This window comes from Heteronotia binoei, chromosome 5 (genome assembly GCF_032191835.1).
Source record: "Heteronotia binoei isolate CCM8104 ecotype False Entrance Well chromosome 5, APGP_CSIRO_Hbin_v1, whole genome shotgun sequence".
NCBI classification, from domain to species: Eukaryota; Metazoa; Chordata; class Lepidosauria; order Squamata; family Gekkonidae; genus Heteronotia; species Heteronotia binoei.
Window position 1 is genome coordinate 144,898,570 of NC_083227.1, and position 13,372 is coordinate 144,911,941.

The window sequence follows — 13,372 nt, forward strand, 5'->3', positions numbered from 1 at the left end:
GGGTGAACTCGTCGCCGCAGGAATTCACCGTCATCGCGCCCTGTCACTGCGAATAACCGCAGCCGGCAAACAGCTGGTCTCGAGGTATTCGCCTCTGCTCCACGCCGCCGGTTCTCCCGCAATGCAACGAGAACAAGGCAGGATCCGGTTTCCTTCGCAAAGGTTACTGGGACATGGAGTTCGCCGGCATGCAGGTGCCGAGGCACGCTGGTGAGATGTTGAACTACACTTCCCAGGAAGCAATGCGTTTCCCGTTGCCTCGTGTAGTTCTTCTTGGAATCGAGGTCTAAGATTCTCATAACGCGCAAAGCTGCGTCATAGCGATGTTTGTAAATGAAGGTTCTCGGTATGCTTTGTATCGAAAGGAGAGAGCGCTGAATCCGCTTCTTTGCTACGGAGAACTGTCAGCTTTGGAACACCAGTTGCTCGACTCTAGAGAAGAACCTCATTTGGTGATACGGTATCATATATCTGCTCTAGAACAAAGCAGTAGACAAGTGTGCCTTTAACACCAACTAAGTTTTATTCAGAATGTAAGCTTTCATATGCTGTAAGCAGACTTCATCAGACAAAATTGGAAGGACAAGCAGCATTATGAAACTTGGAACAAACACATCCCCAGGACTGAACAGGGATAGGTTTTTTATCTCATGACATATGCTAAACCAACTCTCACTGAGTACAGCTATACATCCACAGTATTCCAGTGTATTTCTCTTTTAGAACAGTGTATCAGAATAATTATTTTTGTATTGACATACTCAGATAAGGGATATGGGCTGTTTATCTCATTACATATAGTAACCCACCTTCCACTATATTTTAATGTACCCTGTTTTTCTAATGGTTAACTAATATGTATTTCTCCTTTACAACAGTGTATCAGAATTTTTTTTTTGTATTGAGATACTCAATTAAGGGATATTGGCAGTTTATTTTATTACATATACTAACCCATCCTCCACTGTCTTTTAATGTATTCCTTTTTTTTCTAATGGCAAACTATAATGATGTTATAACCTTTTGAGTAACTATGCCCTCTATTTAAACCCAAAACTAACAAAGCCAGAATGTTACCCAGATTTATGGCACTTCACACCTACGACATCAATCTGCTCTCTATCACCCTCCAATGTTTTTTCAGCCCAGTTAACAACATTAATTAACACAGACCCCAATTTGTGATTCTTTTAATCTGCTAAAAACATTCCCATGATTCTACATACCAACTCACTGCCCACTTATATGAAGAACTGCTGCTTGCCATTCCAATTTTGTCTGATGAAGTCTGCTTAGAGCATACGAAAGCTTACATTCTGAATAAAACTTAGTTGGTCTTAAAGGTGCCACTTGTCTTCTGCTTTGTTCTATTGCTTCAGACCTACACGGCTGCCCACTTGGATTTATATATCTGCTGTGTTAGGGTTGCCAACCTCCACGTAGGAGGTGGGACTCCCCGATATTACAGTTCATCTCCAGACTACGGAGATTCATTTCCTTAGTGGAAACAGGTGCTTTGGAGGGAGTACTCTGTGGCATTGTACTGCTTTGAGGTCCCTGTCCTCCCCAGACTCCACCTCAAAAACTCCAGAGTTTCCCATCCTGGATGTGGCAATCCTACCACCGTATTCTCTGCTGGTGGCCAGGGGAAAACTGGCAACTCTAGTCCTGCTTTTCCATGGGATTTTCAGTAACATTACTAGCAATTTTGTCACATGCATATTCTGAGCCACTTTAACCCAACAGAACCAACCGAGGGTGTAAATATGTTAATAACTAAATATAACTCTAACCACTACACCATACCGATTCTCATATAATGCCAAATGAAAAGTTTAATGTTACAAATCATCACCAGTCGTATCAGATATATTGCTTTAGACAGGCTGAATCACATGTTAATTTCTAGCAAGCATGAAAAGTAGCTTTTGTATCAGAAACTGGAGAAACACAAAAATGTGCAGTTTTAAACATTGCATGTCCTAAGCATGGTTGATATTTATTATAATTTATAAAACCATTTGTAGTCACTTTTCTATCCAAGGTAGGCCTCCAAATCACTCTTCAACCTAAATTGAAAACAAATCTTGGCAGCTTATTTAGCCCTTAGACAAAAAGTGAGAAGATGGGACCTTGCAATATCTCTTAGTAGCAGAGCTGTAAAGAGACAAAGCAGCTGTCTCCCAGAAATTGCACAGTTCAGTAGAAAAAGAACCACTGGAATGTAGGGGATCCCATTGTAGACTTAAAGGACACAACGGGCAATATTACTGAAAGCTGAGAACCAGAAGAATCAACATGCCTGTACAGTATACTCCCTGCATTCTTATATAAATCATCCAACAGGGTAATCCCTGGCAATTTTGGTTTGTATAAATCATCCAACAGGGTAACCCCTGGCAATTTTGGACAGTCACGTTTGAAATGCATATCAATCATTTAGAAATGCCTGAAAATGTCAACTGCTTATCTCAGATGAGATATTAGCATCTAGTGAACACCTATCAATACTATTCGGGGCTAGGAAAAGTTTGGTTTCTTGAGAAAATCTCATACCCATCTCCTTCAAGACAGACAGGTATTTACTGCTTCCCAGACCCATTTAGCTGCTTACACTAAGCAAAGCATTTGCTGTATCTCAGCATCATGATAAATGCGGTATATTTGAACTGCAATCTGTGCTACAAATTACAGTGCAATCCTAAACAGCGTCACACTGTCCTGTGCCTATTGAAATCAATGTTGTTTAGGATTACAGTGCAAGTCTGTATCAGACATAAATAACAAAACCTGTTTAGCATATAAATCTCAGTTTATCTGCTTCTTGCCCACCAGGCAGGATATCCTTCATACACCCAGCAGGTGCAAGGGGCAGAGCTATTCAACTAACAATTCAGATATCGCAGCAAACTACAGTTAGTATAAATTGTGGTTAAAAAGCAGCTACACACTGTAGTTTGAAATCCTGCTGTGGTGTCAGCAAATAAACCCTGGCTTCTTGGCTTGCCCGCAATGCACTCAAACATTACAACCATTGTTCCCTCTAAGTTGATTTAGCAGGAGATAGCTCACAGATTTTTAGCCTCCAGCTCACACATTTTTTGTCTTAGCTCAGGAAGGATGACCCCAGAGCACACTAATTTATGCAGGAGCTCACAACTTTCATGCCAGTAGCTCACAAGACTCTGCAGCGTAGAGGGAACATGGAGTACAACTACTTGAAGTACGATCGAATAGAGCTTATAACCCACTAGACGAGAATGCAGCCAACTCCAGCCTTGGAAATTCTTGGAGATTTAGGGGTGGCGCCTGTAAAGGGGGGAATTTGGGGAATGATTTCACCAATAATTTGTGGTATACCACAGAGTCTGCCTTCTGAAGCTGCTATTTTCTCCAGTGGTATGGACCATTGTAGTCTGGAGATGAGTTGTAATTAAGAACTCCAGCTCCACCTGGAGACTAACAACCCTACACTGAAGAATCCTAGAAATACTTTCCTGGAAGTAAGCCTCAATGATCAGATGAGAGCAGGATTCTGTGTAGACCTGCTTAGGCATGCTATGGACACTATACTAGAGCTTAATCAAAAGCATTAAGAATGAAACTATTGACTGGAGCACATTCCAGAGTGAGTTAAGCATACTGAAGTTCCATTTAGAAGAAGAGGTTTTTTTCATACCTCATTCTCTTCTACCCTAAGGAATCTCAAAGAAGCTTACCATGCCTTCCTTTCCTCTCCTTACAACATACACCTTGTGAGGTAGGTGAGGCTGAGAGAGTTCTGAGAGAACTGTAACTGGCCCAAGGTCCCCTAGCAGATTTCATGTGGAGAAGTGTGGAATCAAACTCAGTTTTCCAGATTAAAGACCTTCACCCTTAACCACTACACAACACTGCCTCTCCAACCAGACTATTCAGTTTTTACATCCATTCACTTTCAGACAATGCAAACAGTTATGCTTTAAGGCTGCTACACCGAAACAACAGTTGTTCAACACCTCTGCATTATGTGGAGGCCCGGATCCTGAAGACCTGTGCCATTATTTGTTGGCCTGTCCCCGTGGTGCAGAATGTTAAAGCTGCAGTACTGCAGTCCTAAGCTCTGCTCATGACCTGAGTTCAATCCCCAGTGGTAGCTGGGTTTTCAGGTAGCCGGCTCAAGGTTGGCTCAGCCTTCCATCCTTTCCAAGTCAGTAAAATGAGTACCCAGCTACTGGGGGGGGGGGAGTGTAGATGGCTGGGGAAGGCAATGGCAAACCACCCCATAAAAAATGTTGTGAAAGCAACGTCACCCCAGAGTCGGAAACGACTGTGCTTGCACAGGGGACCTTTCCTTTTTTCCCTTTATTCAACCACAATGAAGAAATTCTCAGGTACAATACTGGCCAATTTAGGCCCTAGCAATGCAATAGAAAAAGTTATATTTTTACTTGTAGATGTGGAGCCAGAGGTTTCATTTAAGATTGCCCTTTTTTTCCTTAGCAACAAAGAAAATTCGAGCTAAGCTAGTGTCAGCATAGTCCGGTTAAGAATTTAACTAGTATTCAACAAACTTTATGAGAGTTTTTCATTTTCTTACAAAACAAGTTTAAAAATCTAACTTTCAGTTTTGTAATCTAGTTTTGCCATACTGTATTTTACTGTATATTACTTTCTATCACTTGTTAACAGCCATTGGCCCTATGTAGTAAAATTGAACTGAACTATATAACATAGTGCCATCTTAAACAGTTATACCCAGGGCTTTTTTTTTTCCCTAAAAGAGGTGCTAAAACTCTTGATAGGGAAATGAAGCAGAAACTCATGGGTGTCCCGCTGAACTTTTAAATATGTTTTTTCCGAATTTTGTTTCCATGAAGAGGTTCCAGAACTCTGCATTCCCTCTGGAAAAAAGCTCTGGTTGTGCCCTTTTAGGTCCATTGAAGTCAATGGCCTATGGAGGGCACAGCCCATTTAGGATAGCACTGAAAAATGCATCTATTTCAGACCTCAGACTGAAATGAAATTCTAGATCTGGCAAACTAGATCTGGCAGACATGAGAAAATGTTCTGTCCCTTTAATAGAAGCTAAATGGACAACTGAAGCTTTTCATGTTGTGGAGGTAAACAGCATCCCATTAGGCCTCTATTTAAAGGGACTTTTTAATCTGAGTAGCTGGTGACTGTACTGGTTGTTCCCTTATCATGTTGTGTGCTTTATTTAAATACAATATATCATAGACCGAGGAGGAAGACAGTAGGATCTCATACGAAAGACACATCTCTATGTAGATTGCAAAATATACGTATTTAAAAAACTTTGGAATTAGAAGTTATAATGGATTTGTTAGAATAATTTATATGATCGCTTGCAAGGAGTTTTACAACTGGGTAAGCATATTTGGGGCTATCCTGCACTGCAGCTGTGGTCTGGAAATTTTGAGGGTGGAGCTTGGGGAGGGAGGGATCTCGGCAGGGTATGCAGCCATTTTCTCCAAGGGAACTGAGCTTGGTATTCTGGAGATCGATTGTAATAGTGGGGGATCTCCAGGTGCTACCTGGAGTTGGCAACCTTATCAGCAGGCTGGCAAACTCTCAGTGTACGATAGCTCTAAATATGCATACCCATATGCAAGTCCCATTGTAAGTGATCATAATAAGGGTGGTGAGAACCAGAGAGGATTGTGAGGCACTCCAAAGAAATCTGTTGAGGCTGGGTGAGTGGGCATCAAAATGGCAGATGAGGTTCAATGTGGCCAAGTGCAAAGTAATGCACATTGGGGCCAAGAATCCCAGCTAAAAATTCAAGTTGATGGGGTGTGAACTGGCAGACTGACCAAGAGAGAGATCTTGGGGTCGTGGTAGATAACTCACTGAAAATGTCAAGACAGTGTGCGATTGCAATAAAAAAGGCCAAATGCCATGCTGGGAATTATTAGGAAGGGAATTGAAAACAAATCAGCCAGTATCATAATGCCCCTGTATAAATTGATGGTGCGGTCTCATTTGGAGTACTGTGTGCAGTTCTGGTCGCCGCACCTCAAAAAGGATATTATAGCATTGGAGAAAGTGCAGAAAAGGGCAACTAGAATGATTAAAGGGTTGGAACACTTTCCCTATGAAGAAAGGTTGAAACGCTTGGGGCTCTTTAGCTTGGAGAAACGTGGCCTGTGGGGTGACATGATAGAGGTTTACAAGATAATGCATGGGATGGAGAAAGTAGAGAAAGAAGTACTTTTCTCCCTTTCTCACAATACAAGAACTCGTGGGCATTCGATGAAATTGCTGAGCAGTCAGGTTAAAACGGATAAAAGGAAGTACTTCTTCACCCAAAGGGTGATTAACATGTGGAATTCACTGCCACAGGAGGTGGTGGCGGCTACAAGCATAGCCAGCTTCAAGTGGGGATTGGATAAAAATATGGAGCAGAGGTCCATCAGTGGCTATTAGTCACAGTGTGTGTGTGTGTGTGTGTATATAAATTTTTGGCCACTGTGTGACACAGAGTGTTGGAATGGATGGGCCATTGGCCTGATCCAACATGGCTTCGCTTATGTTCTTAACCTTCTAATAAATCCTTGTAACTTATTCCAAATTTGATTTTAAATATATATTTTGCATCTACTACATACAAACTCTTTCAAAAATATACCATAAAAAACAAAGGAAAAATAATTAAAACATATTAATAAAGCCTTTAATCAGCCCCACTCCCCTTAGAAACATCGCGAGCCCGAGTCAGGTTGTTCACTATTAAATAAATGTGACAGTCTTTTCCGGCGTGATCTATCACATTTGCTGCACATTTGCTTAATGAAACTCACAGCCAACAAAATGCAACCTTCACGAACATTTCAAAGGCGATCTTGCTTTTACAGGAAATAAGTGATGGGAAACACTACGGGGGGGGGGGGAATAACGACTATTGTAGGTAGGAAATTGCAGTTCTGTACATGCTAAGTAGAGAGTGGAGTCGTCGTGTGAAAATACACTCTGCACGTGCTCAGAATAATTCTATTTTTACACCGCTTTTTCTGACGCACAACCATTAAAACAAGGAGTTCCGCAAGTTTGGCCTTCCTTTCTAGGCACCCCTCAGTGAGACATCCGCCAACTCTCCCCAAAGCCTCCGCTTTCCCCTCTCACTCCGGCTACACTGCACCGCAAGGCTTTCACCCAAGCTGACTCGACCTAACCTGCGCCGGCCTTCTTACTGTGACCCTCCACCCTTTACTCTCAGCAGCTTCTGATTGGCACGAATGCCTATGTGCCCTGCCACGCGATTGGCTGTGCTTGGAGACCGGGTGCCCGCCCCGTCTCCGGCAGCCAGCAGGTTCGGTTGCGCCCACGGTTGGCTAGTTCCTGGTCCGATCCTAGGCCTACGTTCAGCGAAGAGGGGGGAGGGGCGGGGGCTGTCGCTGGTCGGGAGCAGCTAAGCGGCGCGGGGCTGAAGGGAGCGCGGCGGGGCGATGCGGCCCGGAGTGTAGCCGTTGCAGCGCCGTCATCATGATCATAGAGAACGTGGACGCGCTGAAGTCCTGGCTGGCCAAGTTACTGGAGCCAATGTGAGTGCGGGGGTGGGTGAGGGGACCCCACGAAGAGGCGACTTGAGGGGCGAGGGTGGACGTTGAGCCCCTGAGGAGTGGAGGGAGCGGGAGAAGGCTGCGCGGGGGTGGGGTTCTGCGCTGGAGGCGAGCGGTTGGGAGTTCGTGGCTACGGAGGGGGGGGATGCCTGGGCTCTCTATGGAGAAAAGCGCGCTTGAGGAATTGTTGCGTCTGGAAGGTCGTGGAGCGACTTGGGAGTGCGGGGGGGGGGTGTCAATGGCTGCTCCGCGTTAAACTGCTCGGAGTGTAATTAAGGAAGGTGAGGGGGGAAGGGGGAGGCACGTGAGAGTCAGAGTTGAGGTTTAGGGGCTTCGAGGGCTACACCACGCGCTTTCCGGAGCGGGTGCTCGTTGCCTTCTTCGCAGCGGCTCCTCGCTCTGCAGAGAGCTGGCCGAGTGGCTGATGGTTTGGTAAACACATAAGTAGCGTCGTGTGTCGTTAGCGGAGAAGCTGCCCTTCAAAACTTGGGGATGCAACTCCTCCGACGGGTGATGCCCCCCCCCCCCCTGGTGGGATTCGGTTGTGGGGTAAAGCGTTGCCCCCGTCACCTTTTTTTCTGCTTGCCCCCTCCGTAATGTCAGAACTGGTGGTGAGTTGTAGGAAATGGAAGTGTTCTGGGAATAGGTTGATGGCTGTTATTATTTTGCAGTTCGGTTTTGTAAGGCTCGGGCTATGGTTTTTTTTGTTTTGTTTTTTGTGAGGCCCCGTTCTGGCCACTTGGCTCTCACCTTGGATGAACCCCTTGTGCAAGGCTTCAAACGTGCTCTTTGAGTCTCCTTTGAAGATGCAGACATTTCAGTGGACTCCTAAACCAGCTAGGTCTAGATTCTGGTATCCAGCCGGTCACTGCTTGTGTTCATGCATAAGACAGTGCATCTCATATAGTTTTGTACAAACAGACACCCCCCCTCCCCCCGGCAAGGTCTTTAAGGGGGTTTGTGTTTTGCTCCCCTGCATTGTTTTCTCTTTTCTGAAAGCTTCCATAGCCTCTCCCCTTTTCTTGCTTTTTTCTTTCCTTCTCATCCAACTCATTTGCCCCTTCATCTTCCACTTTTCCACCAACCCCCCAGCACCCTCTGCCTGGGAAAACCAGTTGTGTGGTGATGGTAACTGGGCCAGGGCCACTTGCATGGTAAGGAACCCACAAGGACTCACTTCCCGCTATATTCTCCTCTGTGCATGATTTCCACTCTCCCTCCTACTGGGGATGTGAGGGTGATTTGGCTGGCTAGGCGGGTGTCCCCTACCTCCCTCAGCGCTCCATGTGCATCCTTCCCAAAGCTGCGCGCTCAGTGGAAGAGGACAACCATCCCAGATAGGAGTGTACCATTCTTCAGTCAAGGATATACGATAGCTGCGCTCCCCTGTTAGGACTTCCCAACAAGCTCAAGGTCCCTCCTACTGGCAAGCCTCATATCACCTCCCCTTTCCCTGCCTCATTCTCCCTTCTCAGCCATTTATCAACCTACCTTTTATCTGCCTCCTATTTTCAGCTATATTTATTTACTTTATGCATATCACATCTTTTCCACGGCGAAGACGGAAAGCTTACATCATTCTCCTCTCCTTTGTCTTCACGACGACCCTGTGAGGTAGTTTAGACTGAAGGTATGCAACTAGCCCAAGGTCTTCTAGTGAGCTTCCATGGCAGACTGGTGTTTTGAACCTGGTTTTCAGAGACCCTGGTTGATTCTTTAGCCACTATACCACTCTGGCTTAGGTGGGGTGGCTGCTGTTGAACGGTAGCAAACAACCAGGTCTGTCTAGATCATACATACCTGTTGGATGGTAGCAAGTTAAGTGGTGTTTGCTGCAGGGACTGGCCCCAGTGAGATCTCCCTCAAAAGCCAAAGCAGGCCTTCTTCCTGCTTCTACTGACAGAAACCAAACCTGGAATGGTGTAATTACCTAGCAACAGCCACTCAGGGCATCCGTTTCTCAAAAGCTACCAGCATTCCTTTTATCATTTTTTAAACTTCCTCCTGTATTTTTTTAAGGTTTCATATTTTTCTGCAGATCAGGAGCATTTTTCAGGGTAGTGATATCTGTGTTTTCTGTTCTGGGCTCCAGTCACTGGATTTAAGTTGCCTCAGGTTGGTCTGGGTTGAGAATTAGAATATATACAAGTGAGGACCTATAAGGGACTTGTGAGGAACCTATCATTTCCCCCTCCCCTGCTATTTCCTCTTTCCCTTCCTTGAAAGTCTCTCCCCTTTTGCTGTTTCCTTCTGTTCTTCCCCACCTCCCCCCAGCAGCCAAACCTACCTTTATCTGCCCACCACCCATCTTCAGCTTTCCCACTTTCTTTTCCTTGGTAGTCTCTGGCCCACAGATTTTGGCCATATTGAGAATTAAATATATTGATAATAAGGATTATGAAGATGTCCAGTGCCTTGCTTGTAGACCTTCTGGTGACATCTTATTGGTGCCACTGGACTCTTAACTTTGTTCTGTTGCTTCAGACCAAAACAGCTACCAACCAGGATCTATTCTTGTTTTTTGTTTTGATAGTTTTCAAGGTAAATGAAGGGATCTCGAATGACTGTATTTTATATATTATAATAGAATTATAATATGGCTGCACTGTTGTCACGGCTTCCTGTTATTCTGTATATACTCTTGCAGCTGGAGTTTGTAAATTAATCCAATGCTTCTGTCAAGCTGTCATTTAAATGTTCTAAACATTACTGCAAGTGGCAAGTGGTCAAAAGTTCTGGACAGGATCGATGTTCCCTCCTATTTTTTTTTCCCTCCTGCGTGGAGTAGTTCACAGCCTGAGCAGAATATAACTGCTAGAATTTTAAAACAGGCAATGGGCAGTGCAAGACTCTGTGCAGTTCCAGACTGCTGGTGAGCAGAATTTCCTGTGTTAATGAGCACAGAGTACAGTTTAGAGGGAACACTAGACAGGGACCAGATCCTTAAATTGTCCTAATTCCTAAATTCTTGCATTTGGATTGTTAAACTTCCCTCTGCCTTTGATGAAATTAACATTCCATTTTGCTTTCAAGTAGGTTCTGATGTCAATGAATTAGTCTTTCTTCCAGTAATTTTATGGCAAAGTGAAGTGAGTTCCATGAAGAAGAGGTGATCCTGAATTGCATTTATGTAACAAGTAGCAGTGTTTCCATTTCATTTGTGAAATTTAATATGTATTTTACTTTTACATAAAGGTGTGGAAGATTAAGTTATAAATGTTTGCCCAGTCCTCTGAAGATTAACCAGTTTGATGTAGTGGTTAAGTGTGCGGACTCTTATCTGAGAGAACCGGGTTTGATTTCCCACTCCTCCACTTGCACCTGCTGGAATGGCCTTGGGTCAGCCAGAGCTCTGGCAGAGGTTGTCCTTGAAAGGGCAGCTGCTGTGAGAGCCCTCTCAGCCCCACCCACCTCACAGGGTGTCTGTTGTGGGCAAGGAAGATAAAGGAGATTGTGAGCTGCTCTGAGACTCTTCGGAGTGGAGGGCAGGATATAAATCCAATATTATCATCATCATCATTATTCAGTCTTTGTGTTGTTGGCTTTAGTGTGCGTCACATTCTCCTCAATGCTAATTTATCACTTAACAATGCATATAAATATTATATTAAAACCATAGCTGGAGAAGCTTCATTCCCAAACATCTGAATAATTTTGACACTTACTGCATAATTGCTGGATATTGCCCTGCCTAAAAAAGTTCCTAACTGCTTTATAGTATATTTAGTTGTGCATAGTAGTCATATAGGACAGAAACACTAGCTTAGAATCTGTTCAGGAGGAGAGTCTTCCTGAAAGCTAATTTTTGATCATTACATTTTGAGGAAGGTGCATATATGTCTTCTCAGGATTTGCTTTTAAGACTGGAACTGAGGTGGGCTTTTTAAAAAAAACAAGGTTCACTGAAGTATAATATATGCATACAGAAAAAAATGTTTAGTTGTTCCCATTTATGCATGTTTAAAATAGGAAACTATCTTACATTAGTTTACTGTTGGCCGTTACTGTGCCGTCTGACTGGCCATGGTTCTCCAGTACTCCAGGGCCAGAACTTTTAAAATTGGAACAAATGATCAGCTTTATATGCTTATATGAGCTTTATATTGTTTTATATTAACAGAAATGACACTTTAGAAGCATTTGAGGACCTAAATTACTTTTGAGTATTTTTTGGAGATGAATGTTTTTGGGAGGTTCTGTGTAGAATGGCTATATGATCTGATTTTGCTAAAGGACTGAAATCAATCATGTAATTTTGGTGTCTAAATTTTGTCATTTTATCATACTAGTAATTGCTTTAAATGATATTGCCTTATAGAAACACTTATTTGAGGAATGTTTCTGTAAAAGAATAGCAATTAAACAAGTTACTATGTGAGAGTATGACAAAGTTTATTGTAATAAAAACTGACCCTTCACAGTGTTTTGTTTCTCCCACTAATTTTTAATGATACTGTGGTTGTGTGGCTCAGAGTGCACTGCCAGCAACTTGGACAAGCAAGGCTAGACAAACCATTTGGCCTGCTCCTCATATACATCTGAAAAATTGTATAGGATAGCATAGGGTATTTGAGACAGGTGACTTTGGCAAGGTTGGGAAGCCTCAATACTTATATATGTGTTTTGGGTTTGAAATTCTGAATGGTTGAAACATATTTATGTGGATTATTCAAAAACTTACACCTGAACAAAGGAAATTAAAGTAACACTATTAATGAGAGATTTCTTGCTCTACAGACCAGCAAAATCTTTCTCTCCACGCTCCTATATGTGATGTCTGTATTCTCTTGTCCTAATGGTGCTGAAGCTACGGTTGAGTCGGCGTAGTATATGAAATATTCAGTTGAATGTGGGAAACTTAAGCTTTTTGGAATCCATCTTCTTTGAGGGCAAGGATTTGATCTAGCTGTGAGTAAACTCTCACGCAGGTTGTAGGCTAAGAAAAGGCTCCAGTATAGGTAAGGACAGAAGAAAGAGTAAGCAAAAATTAAGAAAGAAAAAGCTGAATGAGGAGTAGGTGAAGAAAAATGCTTGAGAAAAACAGCAAAGGGATTCTAGCACTGGGACAAGAAAGAGCTAATCGGAGAGAAGAAACATCAGTCAGATGAGGGTTTGTATACTATTGGGCAGAGCTGTAGCCAGGATTTTAAAAGTTGGGAGGCTTTTTTAAAAGTCAGGGGGCACCCTTTCGCATCCACTGCAGGGCTTGCTGCTTCTAAGAAGCTTTCTGGGGTAGGGGCAAAAGCTGGAGGCTCCAAAAGTGGCCATGTCGAGACAGCTAACCCTAAAACTTTGGAATCAAGAAGGGATTGCACCCCAAGTACAAGCAGGGGTTTTTCCCCCACATCTCTCATCTCCACCCCAGCACTTTGCAGCCAGCAGTTCCATCCATCCCCACACTCCCTGGCCCATTCCACACAACTCCCTCCACCTCCCTCCTCTCCACCTGCTGCTTTTGCTGTTGCAGTGCACTGTTCCCTGCTCAGCTCTCCTGGCTCTGGCTGCTGTTGCTGATGCTTCACCGGCTCAGCCATGGCAAAAAAGAAAAAACAGGCTGTGCCCAGAGGGCTTCACCTGGAAATTGGGGGCAGTGCCCCCACAGCCCCCCCCCCTCCGTGGTTACAGGCCTGCTATTGGGTGGGTAATATTAGAGGAAACTGATCAAGGACAGAGTTGCTAAATAAGATGAAACAAAATAGGCAGAGGCCTGAAAAGTTATGACCTGAGAAAATAATGGATGGTAGAGGCATCAACTTGAAAGTGGCTCTGAAGCAAAATTATAGCTGGACATAACTGTATGATGGGCTGTG

General features: G+C 43.7%; 2 protein-coding genes across 2 annotated transcripts in view; one reads left to right on the forward strand and one right to left on the reverse strand.

Moving 5' to 3' along the window:
- Nucleotides 1-141, reverse strand: part of LARS1 (leucyl-tRNA synthetase 1) — an 89,857-nt gene extending 89,716 nt beyond the window's left edge. The window contains 1 exon segment of the mRNA XM_060240546.1: nucleotides 29-141. Coding sequence (XP_060096529.1) covers nucleotides 29-34 — 6 coding nt within the window. The 5' untranslated portion in view covers nucleotides 35-141.
- Nucleotides 142-7,357: 7,216 nt separating this feature from the next.
- Nucleotides 7,358-13,372, forward strand: part of RBM27 (RNA binding motif protein 27) — a 60,962-nt gene continuing 54,947 nt past the window's right edge. The window contains exon 1 of the mRNA XM_060240549.1: nucleotides 7,358-7,544. Within this exon, the coding sequence (XP_060096532.1) occupies nucleotides 7,486-7,544 (59 nt within the window). The 5' untranslated portion in view covers nucleotides 7,358-7,485. The remainder of the gene's footprint in view (nucleotides 7,545-13,372) is intronic.